This window comes from Mytilus californianus, unplaced genomic scaffold (assembly GCF_021869535.1).
Source record: "Mytilus californianus isolate M0D057914Y unplaced genomic scaffold, xbMytCali1.0.p SCAF_7, whole genome shotgun sequence".
Taxonomy (NCBI): Eukaryota; Metazoa; Mollusca; class Bivalvia; order Mytilida; family Mytilidae; genus Mytilus; species Mytilus californianus.
Genome location: NW_026262723.1, coordinates 89,099,837 through 89,113,601, shown reverse-complemented (window position 1 = coordinate 89,113,601; position 13,765 = coordinate 89,099,837). Strand labels below are relative to the sequence as shown.

At 30.1% G+C, this 13,765-nt stretch overlaps 1 protein-coding gene across 4 annotated transcripts in view; it reads right to left on the bottom strand.

Annotated features, from left to right (window-relative positions):
* LOC127710211 (ras-GEF domain-containing family member 1B-like) overlaps positions 1-13,765 on the bottom strand; it is a 59,661-nt gene that overhangs the window by 15,844 nt on the left and 30,052 nt on the right. For 2 of the 4 annotated variants that reach the window (XM_052215968.1, XM_052215969.1), the window contains exons 5-6: positions 13,470-13,520; positions 5,449-5,505 (exon numbers count right to left, since the gene is read on the bottom strand). In XM_052215968.1, coding sequence (XP_052071928.1) covers positions 5,449-5,505; positions 13,470-13,520 — 108 coding nt within the window. Of the gene's footprint in view, positions 1-3,185; positions 3,375-5,448; positions 5,506-13,469; positions 13,521-13,631; positions 13,733-13,765 lie in introns of those variants that run through there. The other 2 variants (XM_052215970.1, XM_052215971.1) reach the window with 2 other exon arrangements.

The window sequence follows — 13,765 nt, the reverse complement described above, 5'->3', positions numbered from 1 at the left end:
ATTTCTGGTACCTGCATCATTTTCAGTGTTCAGATGAATACATAAATCAAAAGCATTTACCACTTTTTCAAATCAAATCCTTTCAGTGAACTTCCCAGATTTAAATTTTTTTACGGATACAGGAGATTGATCTGTTAAGTTAAAAATTGTCCTGATTCTATAGAAAGTTGTGTATGATTTAAACCGATACTATCTAATCTACGGTCAACTCAAAGTTATAAAAACAACAAAACACGTGAAGATATCACATAAGACAACCACTGACAAGTCAGTTTCCTGACTTGCTAGCAGTAGCTGAAAGCCAGCGCAAAAGCTTAATCTCCCAATATATTTCCAAGGCGTTGTACACTCTAATATAGGTGGCTTTATCTCACTGTGACATATGATTTAACATCATATCAAAAGAAATTATGACCTTGTTCGATGGACAGAAGAAACCTGTACAGAATTTTCAAAACAGAAAAACAAACGCAACGATTTAGGTTTGTTTGAAATAATTTTTGTGATGATCATTTACTCGCTTGGTCGTGGGTCACGAATCAACGAATTATCATAATAGATAATCATCCCAAAACGACGGTTGGATTGAACAGCAGAATTTCTTGATAAACTAGGAGATAAACACATGCTACATGTTAAGTGCACCACGGCACTTGTATTGGTTGTGTTTCGTCCTGGTATTCCTTGGAAGGTCTTCAAATTATTAAATGGTTTTGAACTTTTTTACATTCACGATGAAAATGACAACTGGCGAAGTACTAACATTTACGTTATTCTGAAGTCTTCATGATAAATGAAAACAGTATATGGTTGAAATTTTTATATATATATAAACTGACATTATGTATTAACTAACAGACATATAATAAATATTTCTCTGGAATTTAAGTGACTCCTTTAAATATTTTAAATTCCCTGCTAGTGAAAACTATAAATTTAAAATAGTGAGAATAAAACTTGAGAACCGCAACATATAAATTATTTTCTGTGCATGTTGATTGATGCATATTTTATTTTGATTGTTACCAAAGTCAATGAAACTCTGTGTATTTGAAGTTCTACGCGTAGGGGAAATGTCAACACACAACGATGTTTCAATTTAGACGTCACGGTTATAAATGAGGGCTTGAAGTCTAAGAATGGGGTTTTCAAATATTTATTTTTAATCATGATTTTCGCCCATAATTTGATTTTCCTTTCTCTAATATTTAAGCACCATTTTAAATCTCTATTCTTTTAAGTTTAAATTAATTTCAGGGCATTTTTCTGTTTTCTATAAACCTCATCCAGACCCTCATATACTAGAAATTATTCTCACACAAAATTAAATAATTTAGTTACCATTGAATCGGGTAATTTACCCAATTATCTGGCAGTTTTGGTAATGAATAGTAACAAAATTTGCAATTTCCCTATATACTCAAGGTAAACAAAATAGCAATATAAAAACTAGATGTGTTGGAACGACATGAATGGCCCCGTCTCAAAAAGTTGCAATTTCAACAACACATGTGGACACAAACATGCATGGATAGTATCCAGCTCTCAAGACCAATTCTTGTTTGATGAAAAATTTCCTTGATCAATGAGAAGTTAAATTTCAAACTATCAGCAAACAGGAAGTGGATGTACTTCTAACAAGATGTGTTGAAACGACATGAAAATCAGCATAGTGGAACGAAACATAAACTTGATCTGTAACTAATCATGGTAGACTCACATATAAAAAATCAGCGAAAAATCTGAAGGAGTATAGAAAAAAAGTCCGTATAACTGTGATTTTTAATAATTTTCATAGTCCAAAACATGTAATTTCGGCAAAAATAAGCAGAGCGGAACAAAACTTAAACTTGATCTGTAACACATCATGGTTAACTCACATACCAAAAATAAGCCCAATGTCTGAAGGTGTTTAGAAAAAAAAGTCGGGATAACTGTTATTTTTTAACAATTTATCAAAGTCCAAAGTCCGTAATTTCATTAAAAATTAGCAGAGCGGAACGAAACTTAAACTTGATCTGTAACTCATCATGTTAAACTCACTTACCAAAAAATCCGCCCAATATCTGAAGGGGTATAGAAAAAAAATCCGTATAACTGTGATTTTCAACAATTTATCAAAGTCCAAAACCCGTAATTTCGACAAAAATTAGCAGAACGGAAGGAAACTTAAACTTGATCTGTAACTCATCATGGTTAACTCACATACCAAAATTCAGCCCAATATCTGAAGGGGTTTAGAAAAAAATTCCGTAAAAATGTGATTTTCAACAATTTATCAAAGTCCAAAGTCTGTAATTTCGGCAAAAATTAGCAGAGCAGAACAAAATTTAAACTTGAACTAAAATACATCATGGTTAACTATTATACCAAAAATCAGCCCAATATCTGATAGCGTTTTGAAAAAAAGGCTGTATAACTGTGATTTTCAACAATTTATCAAAGTCAAAAGCCTGTAATTTCAGCAAAAATTAGCATAGCGGAACAAAACTTAAACTTGATCTGTGACTCATCATGGTTAACTCACATACCAAAAATCAACCCAATATCTGAAGGCGTTTAGAAAAAATTGTGTATAATGGTTTGTTGCGGAATGACGGAATGACGGAATGACGGAAAGACGAAATGATGGACAAGGGTAAAACTTTATGGCCACGACAACTTTGTTGCGGGCCATAAAAATACCTACCTACTCTATTTTTCTTGAGGAGGAAGCCCTCAAAGCACATACGTTTTTGTTTGACCTTAAATCTAAATCCTATTGATGCAAACATTAATGAACATTTTTTTTTTCGATGTTTTAAAATATATAAATGATTAGGAAATTACAACACAAAATTTCCACTTTATAACACTCACCAAAATGAAAATGCAGGTGATAATCTTGTCCCCTTTAAAAAACAAAATGCCACGCAACAATATTGACAACTGGGTATCGGATCATAAATCTGCAGCATATTATAGCCAGAATCATTGAAATGTTTACAATTATGCAATATTTTATTGATTTTAGTCAACCTGTATTTGAAAAATCAGTGCTTGATATTGATCTCTTGTTCAACATTTAATTTCCTATCTTAACAAAGGTGTCAGTTCTGTCTTTAGATTGCATTTACGTCATATGCGATTTGACAACAGTAATCAAATAACAATTAAATGTTGGCAAATTTATAACTGCCACCTACCCTTAATTGTTGCAGCAAATAGATGAGATTGACCTCCATTCTAGAATCTCTTATGTTAGAATTATAATCCACACGGTTATCCATTAGCAACAGAATAACAAAAAGATGTTCCTTAATGCAAAATGAAAGATCCTTTGCTCAGAAGTCAGAAACATTATCAAAGGAGATTCAAGTTAAAGACTGTTAAATTACGGAAGGTGTTGACAATGATGTACAACTCTTTTCCTGTTGGCCCTATACCTCAACAAGTTATTTCCTTTCAGGCTGTCATCCAAGGCCAGTTTTCATCCGAAAACAACTTTCTCATGTATCATGTGAACTCAAAATTGATTTGAAACTTGGCAATTTGCTTTATACATGTAATGACTGTCAGTCTCTTACAAATCCTTTGCAATTCTAACATGACTTATATGAAATTTAAAATTTTTGAGTTTCTTTTTAATTAATATGCCAAAATATACACTTTAAATTTACCTCTTACAGTCGTCTACATAATTGGGCAATAGTATGATATACCGATTATAGTCGAAAAAACTCTGAACATTTAGATTCACACAATGCAAAAAAAAAGAGATATCAGTCATATTTTTAACTAATTTACATCTTACATAATACATGTAACACTTGACACTTGGGATTAATTCACTCATGAATGACGCAAGTTGGATGTGCTTTCAAAGACATTTTCTGTATGTGTTAGCTTTTCTTTGCAGAACTGCTTAACAAAGATACATAATGTGACAATTACTTATTTCAAATGATAGATCCTATTACAATGTCAGTTAATATAACCATGATGACTCAACTATCACATTCTAATCATGCACATCTACATGTACTTCTTTTATAAGTAAAAACAGGCAAGAATCTTTATTCAACAACATGAGGTTAATATTCAAAAATTTATTATATTGAATATTCAGATATTAATGCAAATTGTAAATAAAGTAGTATTTCCCTAATGTGAAGGTGGCCTGGAAATGAAAAATGTTGGTACATGTATGGTTTTCTTTGTGAGATTTGAACTGATCTTTGGTCCCATGGTGCTGAACTGACCCAAGTGTTCTCCCCTTGGTACCATGGTGCCTTCTGAATATTTTAACAGACTGTTTTACAAATGTGGTGGTATATTTTTTGGAAACAGTGCTATGATGGTGCTATTTAAAAAAATTATGGAGAACACTTAACTCCATTGATGTGAAGGAGTACATAATATATATTGGTGGAGAAAATCGGAGAAGCCATTATTGTAAAGGACTCATGTATGAGTAGATCTGGTGCACATGGTGAAAGCCGGGGATGTATATATGTACCACAAAAATGACTAGATGAGAGAACTATTCGTGTTGCTCAGTCTTTAGTTTTCTGTATTGTGTTTTGTGTACTTTTTATTTTCGACTTATGAGTTTGAATGTCTCTCTGGTATCTTTCGCCTCTCTTCTATAGAACAGGTTTGTTTTAGCCATTTAGCATGGACATGATGGAGTACCCTATTTAAAAGTAGTTTTGTTATACTTTTCTTAAATTATATTCAGTTAGGTTTTGGCTAAAATATATACATGTACAACATGATGCATGAAAAGTTGTTATAAAAAGCATGTGGTCACAAACACTTGATGATGAGAAGACATAAAAATAAGTGTTAACCTTGATCAAAAGCATGTATTTTGAATGTGATCCAAAAGGATCAATGACTTTTTTATACTTGATAACGATGTCTTCAGTGTGACTGTTGGGTTTTATCCAAAAAGTTATCTTTAGATATGAAAAAACTATTGTCAACCAAACAAACTTAACCTTGAGTTTTACAGTCATGTTCTCAATATGACCTTATTTACTGTAGGGGATCCTGGCCAAGTTTGGACATACTATTGTTATTCCTAGTACTTAGTTAATATACTTCACTCATCTTAGCTTGAGAATCATAAGTAATGACTTCCTACTAATGGCACCTAGGTCATTGACTCCTAAATTTACTGTGAGAATTTACCAGGTTTTTGAGCAGAAAGGGCAAACATTGACTATATATTTTGACAAAATATAAAACAAGAAAAATATTTGTATGTCCTGGATATTTCAGTATAACTTTAAGTCTTATCATCTATTCTAATCATAAGAATATTTCTTAAAATAGCCACAGATTTGCAAAGGATTCCCTAAACATTCATCAAAGAGGTCCTGTTTGATCTTCCCTCTAGTTAAGCTTAAACCTAAGCTAAGCCTACCAAATTCTTTGCTGTACAGGAAGAAACTTAACACTTACAAGTCTATGTTCTTTTTTCTTTGGTTTTTCTTTAGCAATAGTACCAAATATTGAAGGCTGAAAAAAGAAAACAATATAAAATATATAAAACATGACATTTCAAATGTATTCAAATTTAATACAAATATATCTGTCTGTCAAGACTTTCTGACACAGGGGTCTTTTCTTACAGCATTACTTCAGATCGAGTCTGTCTTTACTGAGAAGAAGAAGTATAAACATTCTTATAATTTAGATTGTTTTAAAGGTCATCTCAAAAAACCTGTCTTATCATCAGGTTACCCTCTTCCTGTCCCACTGTAGTAATACATTTGTGTACTTTCGATTTTAACCTCAATTAAAGGGTCGCCTCTCTTGTAAGGTCAGTTTTCTCTGGTTCTGAGGATGATCTTTTTATACATGTTTGACTGTATTTCCTTTTGAAATCAAAATGCAAAAAAATTTGAAAATTACTAGTATACATGTTTATTTCAACTGATTTACAAAGTTGAGACTAGTATTCAAACAACTTCTGTCAGAGAACTGAAAGCACATTCACGAATAGGAACTGAGAAGGCATTCCATATTCAATGGCAATGTAAACTTCAGAAAAACGATATTACTTATATGGCTAAGTATTATCTGTCAAGTTTTATTATGATATAAATCAAAAGTATTTCTGTTAGTCTGGCAGACTTTACCAAATTGATTCCTAGAACCAAAGTGTTCCAAACAAACTATAACATTTAGTACCGATATCAATTAAGAAGTAACTTTATTCCTGGTCATAAAGGAGAAACATCACTCATTGTTATTCAGTCTTATCCTCTATGGATTTTATATCAGTAATCTATACTTGTATTGTTAAAAAACAACCAAACATCATCTTTGATGTATAACCTCTGTATTAGGATAAAATTTCTCCCTAACAATAACAATTTGTACTGATTACTTTAAAATAAATATTAATCATAAAAAAATTATAATATAAGATCAAATATTCAACACACAACACAAGAAATGATCATAAGTGACCCCTTTTCTGGTTTCTGGTACTACCGAAACGTATGTGAGATATTCTTCTTCTTTACACAAATAATACAAGAATCTTCAAGATATAAAGAATCTTAAACTTACTATAAAGCAATAGATATGTTCCTTTTTTAAACCAAAAAGAAACCAATTGATAAATGTATACCTATAATCTGAAGGAAGTGTGTTGTAAAATTATAATACATACCCAATTAAAAGGAGTGCAACAGACAGCTTATACAATGTATTTCCAAAAGACCAACTTTACAGTGATTTAAATCAAATTTGTTCCTCTTACAGTCAAATTTTATCAAATCTTGCAATTCTATTGGTAAACTTTAAATACAGGTTTGTTTGTCCAAAGGTAATAAATTTGTATAATAATTATAGAGATCTATAGATTACAGGTAGATATTAACCAGGTATGACTTTCTCTTGGAGTGATTATATAAACAAACAAACATAGACATCAAAGGCAATTAACAGATGTGAGATTTACCTTAATTATTGTAATCTAATTGACCCCATCTTTAAAATTTACATCTGGTCTCAATTAACAAGTTTGCATATTAAAGATAACAAAAGACAATGTGAAATGTTTGTTTGTATTATCATATCAATTTAATTAAATAAAGCTGCTCAAAAACACAAAAACGTATTACCACAGTTTTATTTAATTCCAATCAATCATTTTTTAAAGTATAAAATAGTCTATGGAAGCATCAGAAAACGAGCTTATGTTAAATCCAAAATTTTTAATATATATAAAAACATATCAGTGTCAACTATTGAAACCAAGGATTTTAATTGTCCAAAATAAATCCTTTCAGAGACCTTCATTTATAAATCATGTTTTGTAGATGTTTATATCAGAGACATAAATATGTATGGTTTATACAGAGACATATATACACATATATATGTCTCTGGTTTATAAATCTCTGTTTATATAAAATGAAATTAAAATTTTACCATTAGAAATTAGAAATACTTTAAACTTATGACCCTATAATGACACATTTACTTACTAGGACAGGAAAACATGAGCTACCAACTATATTCCAGATCACACTTCTATCATGTCTATAAACACTTAGCATGCTTAGGTCAGAATAAAGTAAATCATATAAACTAATGTAAACAACACAAGCACTGTGGAACAGCATCTGAATTTCTTACCTTAATTATCAAAACTGGTGTCACAATTTAACACTATAACTACGTTATTCATGTTCAATAATTCCAAATGCTGTATTTTTTGGTTAAAAGTCCATTTTCACAGGAATAATATCACACACATTGACATAAGTAAAAAAATTCCAATGTTTCCACTGAGGGGGAGGGAAAATAACAGAAGATTCCACATTTTGAATTTAGACTGTACCATGATTATAATAGGGGTGTTACAGCAGCTGGCACTGATACCACTGGCAGAGGAAATGACTTCTGGCAAGTTTATCATGTCAGTGTGTTTTAGGTTAGCAATTAATTTCTTTTTATTTACCTTGATTTCTAGGTAAACATGTTTTCCAAAAATATGCAAAAAGTGGAAAAAAGTCAAAGACCTCAGTATTTTTCATTTATATCCTGGTGATCTTATCAATGATAACTTGTGTCCTAAATGAAAACATGGAAGTATTATATTGAATATAATACTTCCATTTTGAAACTGAGAATTGTATATTCAGCTTTATTATTCCATGTAAACTGGAACCAATATTCAAATGTTTTAGTCCAAGATGCAAAGCAGATATAATCGAAAAAATTTAGACATCTCAATATCTGATTTGCCAATACATTTGGGAGTTCTCTACAACTTTGTCTAAATATGAATTATTGTCAATTAAGGAATAACAGTACTGTAGTTAAAAAGTTGCTGATTTAATATTTGCAAATGCAGTTTTCCTGGCGACATGATAAATAAGATGAAGAAAAATTCTTAAGATCTTTCAGATCCTGCTGATCTTATCAGTAATATCTTGTGTCTTATATAAAACCGTGGAAGTATTATATTCAATTAAAACTTCCATATTATATTCAATATAATACTTCCATGATGAAACTGAGAATTATATATTCAGCTTTACTATTCCATGTAAAATGGGACCAATATTTAAATGTATTAGTCCCAGTTGTAAAGAAGATCTAAAATCAGAAAAAAAATAAGACACCTCAATATCTAAATTAGTAGAGAACTTGCCAATACATATGGGAGTAATCTACAACTTTATGTCTAAATATGATTTACTGTCAATGAAGCATCTATAACGTAAACAGTGATACAATGTAGATAATTTAGTTATCAATGATTCAGCAGCATATGTCTTTGACTCACTCATTAATTAAATTATGCAATGTAAACACCCGTTTGGGTAAGACTGTACAAATCCTTAGATGACCACTTTAAATTAAGTATTTCCCCAAAAAAATTTACATCCCCTCCTCCACTTTTGCATAAATTATATACATATATTCCTATATAATGTCATTCAATGCTTTTTAATCAGTAAATTGTCTAACTTTGATTTTGATGAGAAAAAGAGGTACACATATTGAACCCTTAGTCATCATTACTCTATGACAAGACACAACAACATGAAATTATAAGGAATAAGAATGTATATCCTTAACAAAAACAATATTGATTTCTTTAATAACCAGTGCAAAACACACTTATATATTGGAAACAAGTTTCTGATTGCAAAATTCCAGTAAGTTCCCCTTATACAAGTATTTACTATTGTTTAATTCGAAGCAGTCTGCTTTCATATTAAAAAGAGTAAATTTCATTATAAGAAAACCTTTTTTAATTTAAACCTCCTCAATTCATCATAATGTTATGAACAATCATGAAATAAAAAGCTAAACTTGGTCAATTCCTAAAAGGTATTTAAATCTTAAAAGTTAGAATACTCTTTTCCATTTGTACCTGAATTTGAAACTGATTCAGAAATATGGTGATTTAGGATTCAAGATTGAGTTATATAAGAAAGTACAAGACAATTTGTGCCTAAAAATATTGTAGTTATATAAGAAATGGCAATATGCCTGCATTAGATACAAATATATGTTCTAATAAGATAGTTTTCTTTGATGTTATATAACTTGAAAGTAAAACCATACACACCTTGTATGTTATCATCTTAAACAATACTTTTAACAATTATCCAATGTATATAATGTTTTGAAATTTGAGTATCTAACTTTATTATGTAGGGATGCTCTGAATTAGTTTTTCTTTTTCCCTAATTTTCTGCCTGATTTGCAGTGAGATGTTTGGCACCAATGCCTAATTTTACACTTTAACTAAATGAACTTAATCATGTGCATTATCTTTCAAAACAAAATCTTGAGCTAAAAAATATCAAGGTTGTAATAAGTTATTTATAGACAGTTCACCAACCTGTTAGATGTATCAAAATAAAGTGGTCAATAGTAGCTCTTATTTTTTCTGGAGTACAAATAGGTTAAAAAGGGAAAAGCTAATATTTGATTATTTCAGCTGGAGCATAAATGATCATATATAAGGTCACAGCAGAAAGGTTATATTACCTCCTTGGTCACAGATTTAAGGAAAAGGTGATTTTCTTATATGCGAAGTTTGTCCCAGGAAACAAATAAAAAACTAATGTATTTTAGTTAAGAAAAAAAATTAATACAGTTCCAAAAAAAATGTTAATAGTTGAATCTTAGGACAGAAAAGAAAAACAACATTTTCCATACTTTCTACTTTAAAATTATATGATTTCCCATTACTTTATATGAGGATTTAAAAGAAGCAAAAATAGTCTTCAGCATACTTTCCAAAAATATAGTAACATTTCATTTCCATACCTTCTGTACCACCAAAGGGTTCCTGTTTTTAAATAAAAACAGGAGAACCCTCTTTTATCATTCACAGGAAAAAATCTTTAAATTATTACCATGATTCATTTTAAATTTGTACAAAACTCCTAATTATAACTTTCAATATACCGCATGTGATTTATTAACAAACATCTGACTGAAGAGGGGATTTCCTATTTTTGTAATTTACAGAAAATATAAATTTTCCTAAGTCTTACATCACCACAACAAATATATACTTTTTTATAAATGATATAAACATCTTTTGAAATTAAGTCTCAAGTACATAATCAGTCTATTTATAAATGACAGTTTTAAGGTAATATTGATAAGCAGATCAGTTGACCTAAGTAACCAAGTATGCCATATAATTTCTAACCCATTAAATAATATTTTAAATCCAGGTAGATTATACACAATATAAATGACAGTTGTCATATGTTCATGGTTTTCTTTTGTGACAAAGAACAGGTTTAAGATTTCATAGGAAGATTATCTATATAGCCTGACAGTTATATAATAGAAAGGACAAAAAAATTACAGGTGTTTCTAAAGTATAGACCTGCATAATCACAGTTACATAACCTTTTGGGAAAAAAACTTCGGACTTTTAATATAAAAATTTAGACTTAAATTAATGACATGACATCATACAGACATTTATATCAGGAAAACCAAGGTACAAAAAAAAATAAAAAAATTATCTTGACATAAACAAAACATAAAATCCTTTGATATAATAGATCGTTTGTAAAAAGCCATGTATTAAGATTTTTTTTAATTTGAACAAACTCATGTAGGTAACATGTATTATGTTTGTTATCTATCAGTTTTGTAATCAAAAAGTTGCAAACAATTAAAAAATTTGAAATTGGAATTATGAAAATTAAAGTAAAGTAAAAATTGGCATAATTAAACAGATTCTTCTCAATGAAGAGGAATACAAATTGTAAGTCCTTTAAATTAGCTGAACACCACTTTATTTTGGCTGACAAATGCTAAGAATGACAATAATGATGATAAATAGAAAGGTATTCAGACTGTTGTCTCAGACTCTACTTACACCTATCTTCTAAACAACAGTATCACATCTGATGTGGTATTGGACCCCTAAGTTCAGCCCAGCAACCTCCAGTGTTCAAAATTATCTTAAGGAGTCTTAACTTGATGATTATCTACATTACAGAATACTTAACAGAGATAATCATATGTTTGGATTATCTCCCCTGGTGTGACTGGATAAAGTTAAGACCAGCTTTATTTTTTAAGGAGATAAAATATATAGTGACAGAATAAACTGATAATTCTAAAATGATGTAATAAGTTATTTACAAGTACTTCAAAGTGACTGGATAAAGACTATAAATTCAGACAAAATCTTCACATAGCTTTTTATTTTAAAAAAAACAACACACTTTTAGCACAACTTTAATACTTGTAAACATTATCACCAACTCAAAAAAACTTTTTTTCTATCTTATAAGTATGATAAACAGAAGTTTCTTTCCCAAGTATTTGTAAAAAGTCTAAAAATGTTCATGAAAGAAAAGAATCACCTTCATTGATGTTCTGTGTAACTGTTCAAATTTCTTTTTGCATATTTCCAAATTTGGAAATGCATTGTAGTAAATAAATAGAGAATGTGTCCATTGGTCTCAGATGATGCCCCCGCTTGCATATAACATTATAAATGTACATAACTAAAGAACCGTAAAAGTGACGCCACCCAAATTCGATCTTGGTCTGAGTTTTGTGGTAATAAGCATTGTGTATATTTCATAACATTTGGTTGAGGCAAATTAAAGTTAGAGAATAGAAGCCAATTTCGGGACGTACTTAAGGATAGACGGACAAGGGTAAAACCTTAATGCCCCCCTCCACTACGGTGGGGGCATAAAAGAAAAACAATATATTAATAAATAAGCTGCTTTTAATTCTTTGTAAAATGACACCTTGCATGTCAAAAGTCATAAACACTGATAATTCATTTACACTTGAAAGACCTAGAATTAATATTGTTTCTGTCACATATCAAGGTATATAATAACAAATTACTTAGAATGTGAATATTGTTTTTATTACAATATATTTAAGAAGGTGTACTGCCTTTTGTGAAACTCCATACTTTGACAGAATAGAACAGGGATGGATAATGAATAAGGTTGCAAATACAAAACAGGTTTCTTGATCAGTGTAAATTTGGTAAATGAATTTCCTGACAAAAAATCTTTGGTGGCATTTAAATTGATAAACATTCTGACACAATTAAAAGTGTTTTGTAAAACTTGGGAGTGATTTAATAGTTTTTACTTTCATGTGAAGAAATACGCTGTCAATATTTGGGCATGCACATATCAGAAATGAAATTGTAATACTGTTTACTGTATGATTGCTACTCTCAAGGGGGATCTTGATAATAAATGTCTTGACAATGAATATCTTGACAATTTATATCTTGGCATTGTATATCTTGACATTGTATATCTTGACAATGTATATCTTGACAAGTTTTATCTTTGACAATGTATATCTTGACAACAATGTATATCTTGACAACAATGTATATCTTGACAATGTATATCTTGACAATGTATATCTTGTTATTTCTTTTAAACCATGTGGACAATTCTGTACCATGAGTAAACCAGTGAGTTTTCTCTGTGCAATATCCAACAAAAAGAAGAGAAGACTTCATAAGTATGTTTTACTTGTGTATGATCTTTTTTTGCTTTGAGCAAATAAAATATGTTTAAACTTTAAACTAAACAAAAAGAAAACTTTACCTATAAGGGCAGTTCTGGCCACCTTAACCAGGGACTTTGCTACTGGTTCTATATTTGATACTGATCCGTTTATTATAATGAACATCAGCCTAGGATTTGCTAGTTATACATGTATGGTAGTAAGGTTTATTGTTTGGACAGCCTAACAGGATTTGAAAACATGTATTCACTCTTTTTTTTATCATATTGTCAAGCTGTTTTCAGGTAGTGGTGAGTAAACGTAAGTTGTGACATGGATGCTTGGATGATAGGATCCCTAGGTGGCAAGACACAGATAGTATTTTTTGTGCATAAATGTCAACTTGCTGATTAAAAGGTTATATTTCAAGTTGTAGACCGATTTCTACTGTTAATAATATTTTCATTAAAAAGTTAGCTTACCCTTGATTTGGAAGTCTGTTTCAATCCTATCGCTGGCTGGCTTCTAGAAGACTGAAAAAATACAAATATGTTATTAAATTTCATAATTTTTAATGTTCTCTGCCAAAAATCTAAAAAGAACAATATAAATTGTTTAAACAACAAAAAAGATCAAGATCTTACCAATTTATTAAATAATTCTGGCAGCATATCAATGGATCCTATCCCTATGTCACTGTATGTTAGGTTATAGGTCAGAATTTATATTCAAATACAAGAAAATAACTTGATCATCTAATGATAATGCTAAATGAAAT